Source organism: Lemur catta, chromosome 9, assembly GCF_020740605.2.
Source record: "Lemur catta isolate mLemCat1 chromosome 9, mLemCat1.pri, whole genome shotgun sequence".
In the NCBI taxonomy this organism is placed as follows: Eukaryota; Metazoa; Chordata; class Mammalia; order Primates; family Lemuridae; genus Lemur; species Lemur catta.
The window spans coordinates 6062072-6075853 of record NC_059136.1 but is presented as its reverse complement, the minus strand read 5'-3'; the positions used below and the strand labels follow the sequence as shown (position 1 = coordinate 6075853).

The window sequence follows — 13782 nt, the reverse complement described above, 5'->3', positions numbered from 1 at the left end:
CTTGAGAGCTTATAGAATTTATGGCCAGAGTGTTCTCCCTATTTTGACAGTCTTACCACCCCCGCTCCACCCCTGCAAGAATCCTTTCAAATAAAATCTCCCCTTACTGAATCTGGATTTGTTTAATATTATATGCAACATTCTTTTTTTTCCTTGAGTTTGTATTTCCATTCAGCTTCTGCTATGGTGTTTTATTCAAGCATAATATATTTTCATGCTTGGCAATCTTTTACGGAGCACTCTATCATACTTTTCTGTCACAAAATTTTGTAAATGTGTGAATTTGTTAAAGCTTTTTTAAAAAATTGTCTGTGACCAGGAGGTTCTCAGTGTTAATTTTTTTGTGTTTTTGTTTTTTGTTGCCCGGGCTAAGTGCCGTGGCATCAGCCTAGCTCACAGCAACCTCAAACTCCTTCCTGGGCTCAAGTGATCCTCCTGCCTCAGCCTCCCTAGTAGCTGGGACTGCAGGCACTCCCCACCACGCCCGGCTAATTTTTTGTTTCTATTTTTAGTTGCCTGGCTAATTTTTTCTATTTTTAGTAGAGATGGGGGTCTCGCTCTTGCTCAGGCTGGTCTCGAACTCCTGACCTCAAGCAATCCTCCCACCTTGGCCTCCCAGAGTGCTATAGGATTACAGGCATGAGCCACTGCGTCCCCCCCCCACCACCCAACCCCCGCCTCTCAGTGTTAATGTTTTTTCTTCTGGATTGAGATATTGTTGCCATTATTAGTAGTATATATAATCAAAATAAATATATAGAATTTCATTATGAGAATCTTTAAACTTAAAAAGTTAATTTCCATTAAAAATACTATTGAAAATATATCTTTTAAGAAGATGGATTGGGCCAGTTATTTTTCTATAAGTTGGTAAATCCAGAGACAAACACTACTTTTTGTAAGAATGAGTCCTTGACTTTATGGATGTAAGCACTGATAAACATTGTTTACATGAAAAGCAGATAGGTGTAAAAGGGGGTTTATTCTGGCAATGTCTCTCAGTTCTTTACATTTCTGATAATTACCTATACTCAAAAAAATATTTTTAGTCACCTATTAGCTAACAATATGATTAGATCCTCCTTGGATCTTAGTGAGAGCAAAGAATAAGAAACCTGTTGACTTGCAGAAGGACTTCTTGCCCAGTCCTCAACAGTAACTAACCCATAATTTAGAATTGCCCTATTGTTTTTCCACCCTGAAGACTTTTATTTCCCAGGGTAATGTAGCAGAGCAAGATTTAGAATGGGTGTGGATAAAGTGAGAGACAAAATGTTATAAGAGAGGGAGGGAAGCTGAACCCCAAAGACCCCAGGCCCGTTCTCAGGCCCAGCCCATGGGAATTGAGGATCTGAATACTCTCTTAAAACTCTCCTTGTCCCAGAGTTACCTCTCACAGTCTCCATGCCTGAAGACCACTGTTCTATAACCGTCCTCCTTCTGCTTTCTGATCAACACTGCCTCCTAAGTAGCTTTCAAATCTGTGTGGAGCTTTTTATCCTCCCCACCACTCTGGCCACCACAATCTCCCAAATTCCCACAACCATTCCCCAAATCCTCTTCCTCCAGGCCTTATCCATTCCTCTCTATGCTGCACTCAGAATGAGCTTTCCAAAATGCAAATCCACTGGTGAACCATCTCTGGCTCCCCAAAGCCTTCCAGGGTCCTGGTAAAAGGATATACCTCTCGTGGCCTTAATGCCTCTTCCTGCTTCCCTCAAATCTATACCCCTCCCATCAGAAACAGCTAGCCTATTCCTCAACACAGGTACCCCTGGCTTTCTGGGCACCTTTGCAATGCCACTCTGCTTGCAAAATGGGAACTTAGAGGAGTCAGGCTGCTTAGGTAACGGTCTCTGGACCTTAGGTGGTCCTCCTTAATGTCTTTAAGTGTCAATTTCCTTAAATGTGTACATACCTCATAGGGTTCTTGTGCACGTTACATGAGTATCTTACCTGGCGCATACCTAGTGCTCACACAGTAAATGTGAACTGCCGACTATTGTTCTTACTCAGGTTGCACTGAATTGTCTGTTACCTGTTGTTGCACAAGCAACTCAAGGTGTTCAGTGCTTATTCTGTGTATCCCAGTGCCAAGCCTGCAGCAGGAACTTAATGCTATGAGTATTATTGAAAAAGAATAAATTAAAAAGTAGCGCCGAAGGAGAAAACCTGACTTTAAAAATCTTTATTTATTGCCCACTGAATCCTCAGAACAACACCCAAGGAGGCAGGGGCCACTGTTCCCTTTCTGCAGGCCCGGGTGTACTCTGTCACTCGGCCTTTGGTGGTACGGAGTTCACAGGCCTGGGGACAAAGGTGGGAGCCGGCGGGAGGACAGGAGGCCACGCTCCCCACCGGTCTCTTTAAAACTTCCCGCCGGTGCGGCCGGTTCGGGGCGCAAGCCACGCCCCCTTGACCAGTCCCTCCCCTTCTGTTCTCGCTCTCCTTCCCTTAGCGAGGCAAGCGCGGCCAATCAGAGGAGGTCATGGGCGGGCCCTGCCGTCCAGCGAGCCAATAGGCGGGCGGCCGGAGCCCGGCATGCCCCGGCAAATGGGAGCCGCCCGCAGAGCGGACGCCACGTGCGACCCTGAAGAGACGCGTGGGGCTTCCGGTGAGATCGGGGATGCTGCTCCGGGACGGCGGGGACAGGCAGGGACAGACGGGGTCGGGCGGGACGGGGCGGGGCATCGGGCTGCGGGGACCCCCGGCCTGCGGCGGGGGACGCCCGGGCTCGCCTGACCCGGCTCTTCAGGCCGACAGGTGTGCGGGCCGGGCCCTGGGCGCCGCCCCAGCCCTGTCTCCGCCCTGCTGGGGGGTCGCGAGCCAGAGAGGGCGGCTCTGGGCTGTGGGCTGTGCCCGCCGCCGCTGCCAGCGAGTGACCGGCGCCGCGTCCTCCGGGGAGGTCAGGCCGCCCGCGTCACGCTCGGGAGGACGCCAGCCGGCGGGCGTGCGGCTTTCCGCAGACTTACTGTCCCGCGACCTGTCGGGCCACAGGGGTCCGCGTCGAGCCAGGCGTCCTCAAATTTGGGCGATTAGCGGAATCACGGCTCGAAAGGGGGGTGGGTCGCGTGTTCTTTTTAAAAATACAGATTGTGGGGCCCGGTTCCCTAACATGGCAGTTAAGACGGTGTGGGGGTGGGTCCGAAAGTCGGCCTTTTAGTAACGGCTTGTTTCTGGTAATTAACTACTTTTGGGAAGCCCTAACCTAATTCAGAGTCCTGGGTTTATGGGCAGGGACGGTGACTTGCCTCGGGTCGTCTAGCCGTTTGGTGTAGGGCAGGGTCTGGAGCGGCCCGCTGCTTTCCTGACCGGCCAGGAGATCGGCGGCCCTGGCGCCACCGGCGATTCTGACTGCGCGGTTCCTTTGGGGCCTCTGTGGACTGTGCTGCTGGGGCCCTTCCTTTAGCCCAGGGACCCCCGCCTGAAAGCCCGGTGTCTGGTGTGCTGACCCCCGGAGCGCTGGGTCCGGGCTAGGGAAAGAAATTTGTATCTGTCCTTGTTGAAAGGGTTGTGCTGTTGGAGCGAAACCTCCCCAGCTTCCCAGAGCTCCATCTGGGTCCCCAGGATGGGGGAGCTGTGCCCTTGATAATTGTTGGTTCTGACTTGTCAGCGAAGGTCAGGGAGTATGTCTGAAAACATGAGGCCACAGCCACCTTTTCTCAGGGGACCTAATTTCTGGCTGTATTTTTTGTTTTTGTTTTTGTTTTACCGCTTGCTCTCTTGCCTAGGGTGGTCTCAACTCCTGGCCCCAAGAGATCCGCCCTACCTCCAAGGTGCTAGGATTACAGCTGTGGGCCACCACCCAGCAATTTCTGGCTTTAAAACTTTGCCAACAGGTCGGGAAACCCACTCACTCTGTCCTGGCCTCAGCCTGTCAGAGAAAGAAAGCCCCCCCAACCCAATCAGGTATCAGTAGGGTCAGCATTGATCTTCTGAGGCTTTGTTCTCCCATTGCTGGGAGCTGAGACAAACTGAGGGGTCCTGAATTTGTTAGTTCTGAGATAATCAGTTCTCAAATGAGGGAGCTGGTTTCTCCAGGAAGAGATGGGATGAGCAAGCAGAGGGTAGATGAGTCAGGATGGGTCACAGTGCCTCGCCCTGGCCCGGGTGCTGGGAGTCCTCATGCACATGCTGACGGCACCACCAAACCTGGCACGTCATTCCACCTCTCACTCCCTTCCCATATCTCTTAATCTCTGCTGCTACTGCTCAGGTTCTTCTCCAGAACTCTTCCTATAAGGGAGTTTTGATCATTCCACCCTCTCCCTAAAACCTTTCACTGGTTCCCCATCAATCTCTGGATTAAGCCCAGACTTATGCCCACCCTCCAGGAGCAGTTCCCTCCGGCTCTCCCGACTCCACCTGTCTCCTCACCCGTCTCTCCTTACCCTTCAGTTGCTGCACCACATTCCTTGCCCTCCTTGGGTGGACATACTTTGCCTCCTGGGCTTTGTGTCTGCTATTTTGTTCTGGATGCCCTTCCCAAGCCCAGTGCTTCTGCCTGTCCCAGTGCCTGTCTGAGCCAAGTCGGGTGTCCTTCCTCTTGATCCCATCACTCTTATCCTGAGCACACCCTTGTAATTGTGCTGTAAGAGCACAGAGGGCTGAATTCCTTTGCTCTCCAGCCAGACTGTCAATGTCCCGAGTGAGGGCTACTGTGGGATATCTCAGTGACCTCCGTAGGTGCCTCTAGGACTCTTAGAGATCAGTCTGGGGACGCTAGCTTGGGATAGGGGTGGCTTGTGGAAGGACCACCAGAGTGGGGGGCAGACCATGAAGTGGCTCGGAGGAGAAAGAAGCAGAGCCTCCGACCATCAGCCACCTACACCCAGCCACATCAGGCTGCTGATGGTCCCTCTTTCTCAACCCTGAGTTGTTCCTCTTTTCAGTCCTTTTCCCCTAACGTGGCTGCTGATTCCTCACCCTTCCACCTGGGGGACCACGCTTCCACATTCACGCAGACTTTGCCTCTTCCAGGAAGCCTCAGGAGAATTGTCCTCCAGACTGTTCTGCCTCCCTAGCACCTCTAATCCAACCCTTAATGCACTTTCTGCTTTGTTTCTCCGTGGTGAGACTAAACTTCATGGAGCCTAGGATCCATCTTTGTAACTGGACACGTGGCACAGTGGGGGCCCCAGAGAACTTCAGTGTGGCGTTGGCCTATGCAAGCCAGTGGGATGAAGGGGTTCCAGGAGGAATTGCTCTGGGTGATGGCTGATGTCTGAAAGGGTAGGAGGGGTGTGAGTGGGAAGGGAGGCAAGGGAAGGCCTGTGTTTGAGAGAGGGCATGAGTCCAGGCAGAGGCTGCTCTGGCCTGGGAATTGCTGGTTACCAACCACAGGCAGAAGTCTTCAGCTCTCTTTGGGGAAGGGAACAGATAGTTGTTGAGCCCCTACTGTGTATAATATATGCAGATCCCAGCACACATTGTGTCGTTTCTTCTTCACTCAGAAAAGGAAGTGCTGGGACCATTTTACATGCTGGGAAAACTGAAACTCAGCAGGTTAGGGAACTTGTAAAGAGCCCAGTTAAACCGTGCTCTGCCTAACATCAAAGCTTTGGGGTTTTGGTCTGTTAAAAATGTACAGACTGACTTGGCATAACAAATGAGATGAAGTTTTCCAAGTGAGGGCCTTGGGTGCTTGGGAAGATTCTGGCCTTATGCGCTTTGCAGACTCCCATGAACATCAAATGCTTTCTGTAGCAGTGGTGTTCCGCGAGCATCTCTTCTCATCCCAGCATTCGTGAGGGCTTACAGGGAACTGGGTGGGAGCGCACCACAGAAATCTGCCTGCGCTTTAGATCAGGGCTTTCAAATGTTTGTAGATGCTGTTGTGATGAATGAGTTACAGAGTCATTTAGATAAATTACCTCACTGGTCAACACATAACAAAAAATACAACTATTGTGGGCCTCATCGAAAATTTTTCTCCAGGTTCTGCTGAGCGCATATGCCTTTGTATTTCATAAAGGGATTTTTTTTAAAGGGGATATACTGTTTCTGTAACCTTTATTTTCCTATAACCATAACTCAAAAGTGAGGTTGGGAATATGGATTCTGGGTTCATATCAGCCTTTGTTTCTTACTAGTTGAGCAAGTTTGTTATCCTTTGTGCCTCAGTTTCTTACCTGTAAAATGAGGGTAATACTTTGTTCAGGTCGTTGGATAGACTGAGTGATTTGCGGATGGTGTTTATGGTTATGAGTGCAGTTATTAGTGAAATAGGTTGTGGATAGCCTGGGAGCCGTGAGCTACAATGCAGGGGCTCTAGGGCAACCCCACAGTGGAGCACTGCAGGAGGGCGACATGACACTCTCCTCACCTGTGTGTTCTCTCTGCAGGCTGCTGCCCCCCCTGAGAGAGTATCTACCTGGCTTCCCTTGCCCCAAGCAGTGAACTGACTGGGATGGTACCCCGGGAAACCCCTGAGCCTGCCAAGTGCCTATGCCCTTCCCTTGCCAGCCTGAATGCCAAGGATGTGCTTCGGAGACGGCACAAGAGGAGGAGCCGACAGCACCAGCGGTTCATGGCGCGGAAGGCCTTGTTGCAGGAGCAGGGGCTGCTGAGCATGCCTCCAGAGCCCGGGGCCTCCCCGCTGGCCAGCCCATCGGGGACAACACCGGCCACAGCAGCTGCCAGCAGCAGGAGGCAGCGTCCAAGGGCTGGATCTGGCAGTGCCCCATGCAGCAGAAGGCCCACCCGCACGGAAGCCTCTGGGCCCTTGCCCAGCAAGTATGTGGCTATTGATTGTGAGATGGTGGGCACAGGACCCCGAGGGCGGGTCAGTGAGCTGGCCCGCTGCTCCGTGGTGAGTTACCACGGCGATGTCCTCTATGACAAGTACATCCGGCCTGAGATGCCCATCGTTGACTACCGTACCCGCTGGAGCGGTATCACTCGGCAGCACATGCGCAAGGCCATCCCCTTCCAGGTGGCCCAGAAAGAGGTGAGGGCAGGGTCGGGGGCTTGTTTGGTGTGTTGGTCTGGGAAGAGCAACCCTGGGAGAGTTGCCACTTTGCCCTTGGGGGAGAGACACCTTGGGAAAGTACTTGACTGCTCCAAACAGTAGGTTCCTTCTCCGTAAAATAGGGTGAATAAAAATCTTACTCTACCTCCATATGAGGGTCACTGGGGTGTTACATAGGACGATGTTTACAGAAAGGCTGTGCCAATTGTAAGGTGATGAACAGCTAACATTTTAAGTGTTGTTTTCTGTTATAAAAGTTTTTCATATCTATATAAAATTTGTAAGGCCCACAGTCCTATCACCTTCAGGTGTTAATGTTTTGGCATATTTTATTGTTTTTCAGAGCTTTGAAAATTAGCTAGTGGTTGGGACCACACTAATGTACCAGAAATCGCCAAATGTGCTTGACCACAGGAAACACCTAAAGCCTTGTTAACAGTCTAGGATCCTTGTCCCCAGATTTCTCTGTGGAGACTGATCCAGTAGGTCTGTAGGCTTGGGGAGAGCTCTGATTTCCTAAAAATCATTACACTCAACGAACCACAGGGCTGAAGGGGAAATGGGGTAGGGGGCAACACTCAAGAGACTTTGACAGTGACACTCTAATAAAAATGGTAGCACAGTTTCGCACATGTTAAATGGTTAAGAAATATATAACACACCAATAAGTATGGCAGTTTACCTTGAAAAAGACCTGAAGTTTGCTTGTGGAAGCAGGAGTCAGAAGGGTTGCCGCCTGAGTGAGCTGGGGTGGGAAGAGAGTTACTTGAAGTCGGACAGGAAGTGGAAACACCAGGTGTGAGGGGTGTGGCTCCTCGCACGGTGAACTGGGGTTGCTGGGTAATGTTTGAGGTGTGAGCATATTGTGTGCTCCTACTTGGCTCAGTGCAGCTGGTGCAGTTTTCTGCATTCACTAGGTGTTTCCCAAGGATGAAATCACACATTAGCTAAGGTGAAATTTGCATTATTCTCAAATTATTCCCTAGTAAATAAATTGAGTTGGAACAAATGTGCATTTTCAAAACAAGCATTATAACAGAACTACCTTTTAATGTTTCTGGGTTATTCTTGGGATTAGGCAAGTTTGGGAAATACTGGCATACATCATCTAGTGTCCTACTTTTTCACATAACATTGTGGCCTAAGTATTCCTCTGAAATGATTTGGAGATTATTTATCAAGCAGGCCAGTCAGGAGTAGAAGCACCAGGAGGCGGAGGTCTGTGGCAAACCCTCTGCTCCTCAGTCCTTCTGTTGATCTGCTGGGTGGTGGTCCCAAGAGCAGGACCACTTTTTGTCTGTCCAGACTCTGAGCAGTGTTGGGTGTGCTTGGTCTCTTCCCACTTTATGGCTGATGGGAGGGAAGGGGAGTTTGGCATGTGACCAGTGGCATGTCCCTACCATAAAGTCTTTTTTTTTTTTTTTTTTAACCGTAAAGTCTTAATGTGTCTAATTTATCCTCCATGAAAGCTGGGGTCTGCGCTAAACTGCATGCGGCCAGCAGAGGTAAGCTGTGGAGGCCAGCAGCTGGTGGTAGGGAGAGCCCAAGGCCAGCTAAGAGGGCTCGAGGGGGCTTGTGGGCCCGTGGCCCTGGACATGGCCTCCACGGGTATGAGGAAGGTGCTAGGCAGAGAGGGGAGGGGCACATCGTGCAGGTGGCCAGGGCTGAGCAAGAGAGCAGGCTTAGAAGGCGAGAAGTAGTCATCAGTATGCAGAGGGACAAAGGGGCAGAATCCTGAAGACAGGGACTGTGTCCCTTAATACTACCAAGAGCTGCCGCTTATAGTGTGTCCACCAGTGCCAGGCATGGTTCTGTTTGACTTTGCCCAACAGGTCTTTATTGATCACTTCCTGCGATCGATAATCAGTAAGTGTGGTGCTTTCATTGGAACATCACTGAGTCAAATGTTCTCAGTTCATATTGGCCTTTGTCTCTTACTAGTTAAGCAAGTTTATTATCCTTTGTGCCTCAGTTTCTTACCTGTAAAATGAGGGTAATACTCCTGAACTCACAGAGCTTACAGTGGGGGAGGGGACCACGTGCCCGTAGAAAGTGAGATGAGTCTGCTAAAGGAGAGTACAGGGTGCCGAGAGAGCGCAATGGAGGTCCTAATGTAGCTGGGGGAGGCCTCCGGAGGGGGTGGCAGTGGAGCTGAGACCTGCAGCATGATAGGAGCTGGGAAGAGTTTGGTGGGGTGGGAGGGCTGGTGACGTCTTCCCAGCTGTGAGAAGAGCCTGTGCCAGTAGTAGAGCTGCTTGTATCCTGTAACTGATAGACTTCTTCCGCTGTGACCGCCTTTAGTCCTCCAGCCACCCCACGGAATGCTCTTGTAAGTGCTCCGCATCTTGCTCCTGGTTGTAGTCTCAATAGAAGGGCCTGGATTCAAATGTGGGGCAGCATGTTGACTGTGGAGTGCATGGTCTCCCCACTCTGCTGCCTTTTCCAGAGGGATCCGTGCCCTCTTGGCCAGGGAACTTGGGATGTGTCTCCTCCAGCCTGACAATGGGGCCTTCCCGGCTCCTCTCTCCACTCACAGATCCTTAAGCTCCTGAAGGGCAAGGTGGTGGTGGGGCACGCGCTGCACAATGACTTCCAGGCCCTCAAGTACGTCCACCCTCGGAGCCAGACCCGGGATACCACCTACGTCCCAAACCTCCTCAACCCGCCCGGCCTCCACACCCGGGCCCGCGTCTCTCTGAAGGAGCTGGCCCTGCAGCTGCTGCACAAGAAGATCCAGGTGTGTGGTATGAGCAGCTGGGAGGAGTGGCCCCAAGCCGGCTGGTCCACGGGCAGGGCTATGGGCTGTGCCTCCAGCCTCCTCGTCATTCTTCCTTCCTCAGTCCAGGTCCAGGGCCCTTGTGTAAAGCACAGGTCTCCCGCTGGTACAGACAGCCCTGGGTGTTTCTCTCCGTGATCGGTCTTCCCCAGCGTGTATTGCGACAGCCACATTCTCCCAGCCTCATCTCTTCTAGATCTGCCCCCACCTAAGTCCAGGCTCTGTCCCTGCACCCCTGCAGGATGGTCTCCCATCTCCTTCAGCCAGACAGAGAGCCTTTGAGCAGGACAGGCTGTAACTCTTGCCTCTCCCGGGTGAATTCCTCCTTCACCTGGACTGCAAGCCTTCAAAGCAGGAGATGTTTACCATGTCTTATGCTTGTAGAAAACGGGCTTAGGGAAGCTAGATGTCTTGTGTATGGCTGAGGCTCTAACTCTTTTCTCTGCACCCCCATCCTGGGGGAATGTGTTCTTGGGCCTGTACAAAGAGCTCTGGGAGCCAGGCCTTGCTTCCTGGGGTGACCCTTCTCACCAGGACTGCAGGCAGTGACGTCCCGGCTCTCGTCTGCAGGTGGGCAAGCAAGGGCACTCGTCAGTGGAAGATGCCATGACAGCCATGGAGCTCTACCGTCTGGTGGAAGTGCAGTGGGAACAGCAGGAGGCCAGTAGCCCCTGGGCCTGCCCCAAGGACAGGGAGCCTGACAGCAACACAGACATGGAACAGTACATGGAGGACCGGTACTGGCCTGAGGACCTGGCCCAGGGCAGCAGCGGAGGAAGGAGGCAGACACAGGATGGAAGGGAGTGAGAGGGAGGTGGAGCTCCCAGGCTGGCCTTCCCAGTGTTGGGGGAGGAGAATAAGGGCCAGGGGAGCCCTGGGTGCTTCACCCTAGGCAGGGCAGGATACAGCCAGCCCCAGGGCCAGAGGCATGAGGACCATCTGTCCCCTTGCTGCCCTCTGCCCACAGCACAGCCTTCTGTCTCTGCAGGGCTCTTGTTGGTTATGTATCCTGATGCCTGTGGTTTTGCTAATGGCACTTTATAGGTTCCATGGAGAAGTCAAGTGGACTATCTCCTAGGGCCCAACAGACTGTCTCGGGTTGTCACTGGCCTTCCCCACTCCCAACTATGCTGAGTCATGCTGTGCTATCTAAAGGGATAATGCCTTCTCAGGGGGTGGTGGGTGGGAGTGTCAATGTCCTGGAGCTCCCTTATCTCAACTCAGTGACTTGGGATAAAGTTCTGTTCATGTTGTTGCCACCTACCTCTTCCTCCAGAGTCACTTTCATTTTCAGAATAAATATGCCCTGAAGTTAATGTTAAAGCCTCTAAAAGAGACAGTTCTTCCCCATCTCTCTGACCTCGAACTCTGGCTACAGCCATTGTAGGAACGTGGTGTTCCACGTGGCCCATCACCTCCCTGCTAGGCTATGACAGAATAGCAGGGCCCACGGGCCTCCCGTGCAGAGCTGGGCCCTTCACGTACTTGACATCACCAGGCTCAACTCAGAGAGGAAGGAAGGTAGATAAACTTTGGATAAGAACTGGCATATTTGTTTTGACCCAAATCAGGGATGCCCCCTGCCCACCCAGCACTGGGCTCTCTTAAGCAAAAGCCTGGGAAACAAGGCAGTGGTTTCAATTCTGGGGCCCTTGTGCAGAAATGGGCCTGACCTTTATTATTTAAGAGCAGGGCCACTGGTCTCTAGGGGGGCAGGGTCCACATGTCCCCTGGGTGTTGGCAGCTGTGCTGTGTCCCTAAACATCATGTGGTGCCCCCTCAGCTCTTTGACAGTCACTGTGGCTGTTGGGTTTTCTCCTAATTTCTAAAAATGTTCTCTTTCCTTATTTCTCAAGGGATAATTTTGAGGTATGGGAGGAACCAAGAGCTCAGGTCACAAAGACCTTTGAGTCCCATCTTTGGTTGCCACTTAGCTTTGAAACCTTAGGCAAGCATGTGACTTCTCTTGAGCCTGTTTCTTCCTCTGTAAAATGGGGACAGTGCTACAGCCTACTTCGTAGGGTTGTCAGGAGTGTTAAATGTTAAGTGCTTAGCACGGTGCCTCACACATGGCCGCCACAGCCAGCGACAGCTGCTGTTTATTCTTTACGGATTGGTTTCAACCCCTTCAGGCTCACCTGAAACTGAGCCCTCAGGTTGAGCAGCCGTGGCCCACACAGAACAGTCCTTGCTTGGCTGTTCCAGCAGGTGGGCTGGGGCAGGGGTGAGGAGGACACAGCAGGGAGGTTCAGGGTTTATCCCTGTGTCTCCCAGGTGCTGGCTTCTCGTCAGTGTCCTAACACTGTAGTGACAATGGAGCAAAGCAGCGCAGGGGTCAGGGAAGTAGGGACACTGCTGAAATCACACTACCCCACCCTTCAGCAGAGGCTCCCACTCCGCACAGACTTAGGGTCATATATTGTTGAGTCACTGGCTCCCTCCCTGTGGGCACAGAGTGAGGAGCTGGCTGAGTCATTTACCACTTCTGGCCTGGCTCCAGGACTTTGTTCTGGATTCCTTAAAAGTCTGTAGCTTACGCCAAACTCAAAGCTGAGCAGTAGCTCCAATTCCTTGGGTTAAAGGGTTGAAGGAAGATGGAGCTGTTACCAGTGGTGTGCTGTTTAAAATTAGCTTTGTTGTAAAACCATTTGCTCTGGAATAAAATTCAATTGGAAAAGTGAGAGAAGTGGTCCTTTCTGTGAATTTTCAAGCTGGGGTTGGAGGGTGGTTTATTGGGAGTGTGTGGGGGGCTAGGGCACTAAGCCTTGCTGGGGGCTTCGGCCTTTGAGATGGCAGCTTTCAAGATGATGCTTTGGGATGTGGCAAAAAATAACAGAGCTATAGAATTATGTAATGTATCTTTTGTAACTTCCCTATTATATAGAACACGAGTTTAACTTGTTTCTGGAGGTATGTACTCACTTTAAAAATTATTTTAATTGTAAAATATACATAAAATTTACCATGTTAACCATTTTTAGGTATGGTTCAGTAGTGTTAAGTATCTTCACATTTTTGTGCAGCAGATCTCTAGAACTTTTTCATTTTACGAAACTGAAACTCCTCATATCCCCTCCCCCATCCCCTAGCAACCACTGTTCTTTCTGTTTCTAGGAATTTGACTAGATAGTTCATGTAAGTGGAAGCATAGTATTTGCCTCTTTGTGACTTGTTTATTTTATGTAGCATAATGTCCGCAAGGCTCATCCATGTTGTAGCATGTCAGAATTTCTTTTTTAAGGCTGAATAACCCTTTGTATGTAAACACCATGTTTTGTTTTTCCATTCATCTGTTGGTGGACAACACAGGTTACTTCCCCCTCTTGGTTATTGTGAATACTGCGGCTATGAACATGGGTCTACAAATAATCTCTTCAAGACCCTGTTTTCAATTCATTTGGATATTTACCCAGCAAGGTAATTGCTGTATCATATGGTAATTCTATGTTTAATTTTTTGAGGAACCACTGTACTGTTTTCTGTAATGGCTGGACCATTTTACATTCCCACCAACAGTGCACAAGGGTTCCAATTTCAACACACCCTTGCCAACACTTGTTATTTTCTCTTTTTTGATAGTAGCTATCCTAATGGGTATGAAGTGATATTGTGGTTTGGATTTGCATTTCCCTAATCATTAGTAATGTTGAGCATCTTTTATATGCTTTTTGGTATATAGTTTGTTTTTAATTCATTTAATTTATTATATATGTGTTTTATAATATGCATTCCATTAGCACAGTTTTACAGTATTTAGTTGAACCACATGAAATTTGACTGTTTTATATGGTTCATCATATAGTATATACAGTTGATCCTGGAACAACACTGGGGTTGGGGGTGCCGACCCTCCCCCATAGTCAAAAATCCAAGCATAATGTTAACTCCCCCCAAAATTTAATAGCGTACTGTTGACTAGAGCCTTACCAATAACATAAACAATTAACACATTTTCTATGTTATATGTATTGTATTCTTAAGCTAGAGAAAAGATGTTATTAAATGATAAGGAAGCGAAAATACATTTATGATACTG

The 13782-nt window shown here is 50.2% G+C and overlaps 1 protein-coding gene across 2 annotated transcripts; it reads left to right on the top strand.

Annotated features, from left to right (window-relative positions):
• The first annotated feature begins 2530 nt into the window (after positions 1-2530).
• On the top strand, positions 2531-12427 carry AEN (apoptosis enhancing nuclease). Of its 2 annotated transcripts, none has more exons than XM_045561738.1 (4): positions 2531-2614; positions 6345-6949; positions 9507-9707; positions 10317-12427. In XM_045561738.1, exons 2-4 carry the CDS (start codon positions 6410-6412, stop codon positions 10551-10553), a joined length of 978 nt encoding a protein of 325 aa, XP_045417694.1. In that variant the 5' UTR covers positions 2531-2614; positions 6345-6409; the 3' UTR covers positions 10554-12427. The 2 variants fall into 2 exon arrangements, with proteins under 2 accessions (XP_045417694.1, XP_045417696.1); XM_045561740.1 differs by lacking the exon at positions 2531-2614 and adding an exon at positions 5200-5232.
• Positions 12428-13782: the final 1355 nt, after the last annotated feature.

Excerpts from the sequence above, each read along its gene's own strand:
- AEN (XM_045561738.1), top strand. The coding sequence starts at position 6,410 with ATGGTACCCCGGGAAACCCCTGAGCCTGCCAAGTGCCTATGCCCTTCC. Across the intron at positions 6,950-9,506 it reads TCCAGGTGGCCCAGAAAGAG|ATCCTTAAGCTCCTGAAGGG; the intron begins GTGAGGGCAGGG and ends CTCCACTCACAG. Across the intron at positions 9,708-10,316 it reads TGCTGCACAAGAAGATCCAG|GTGGGCAAGCAAGGGCACTC; the intron begins GTGTGTGGTATG and ends TCTCGTCTGCAG.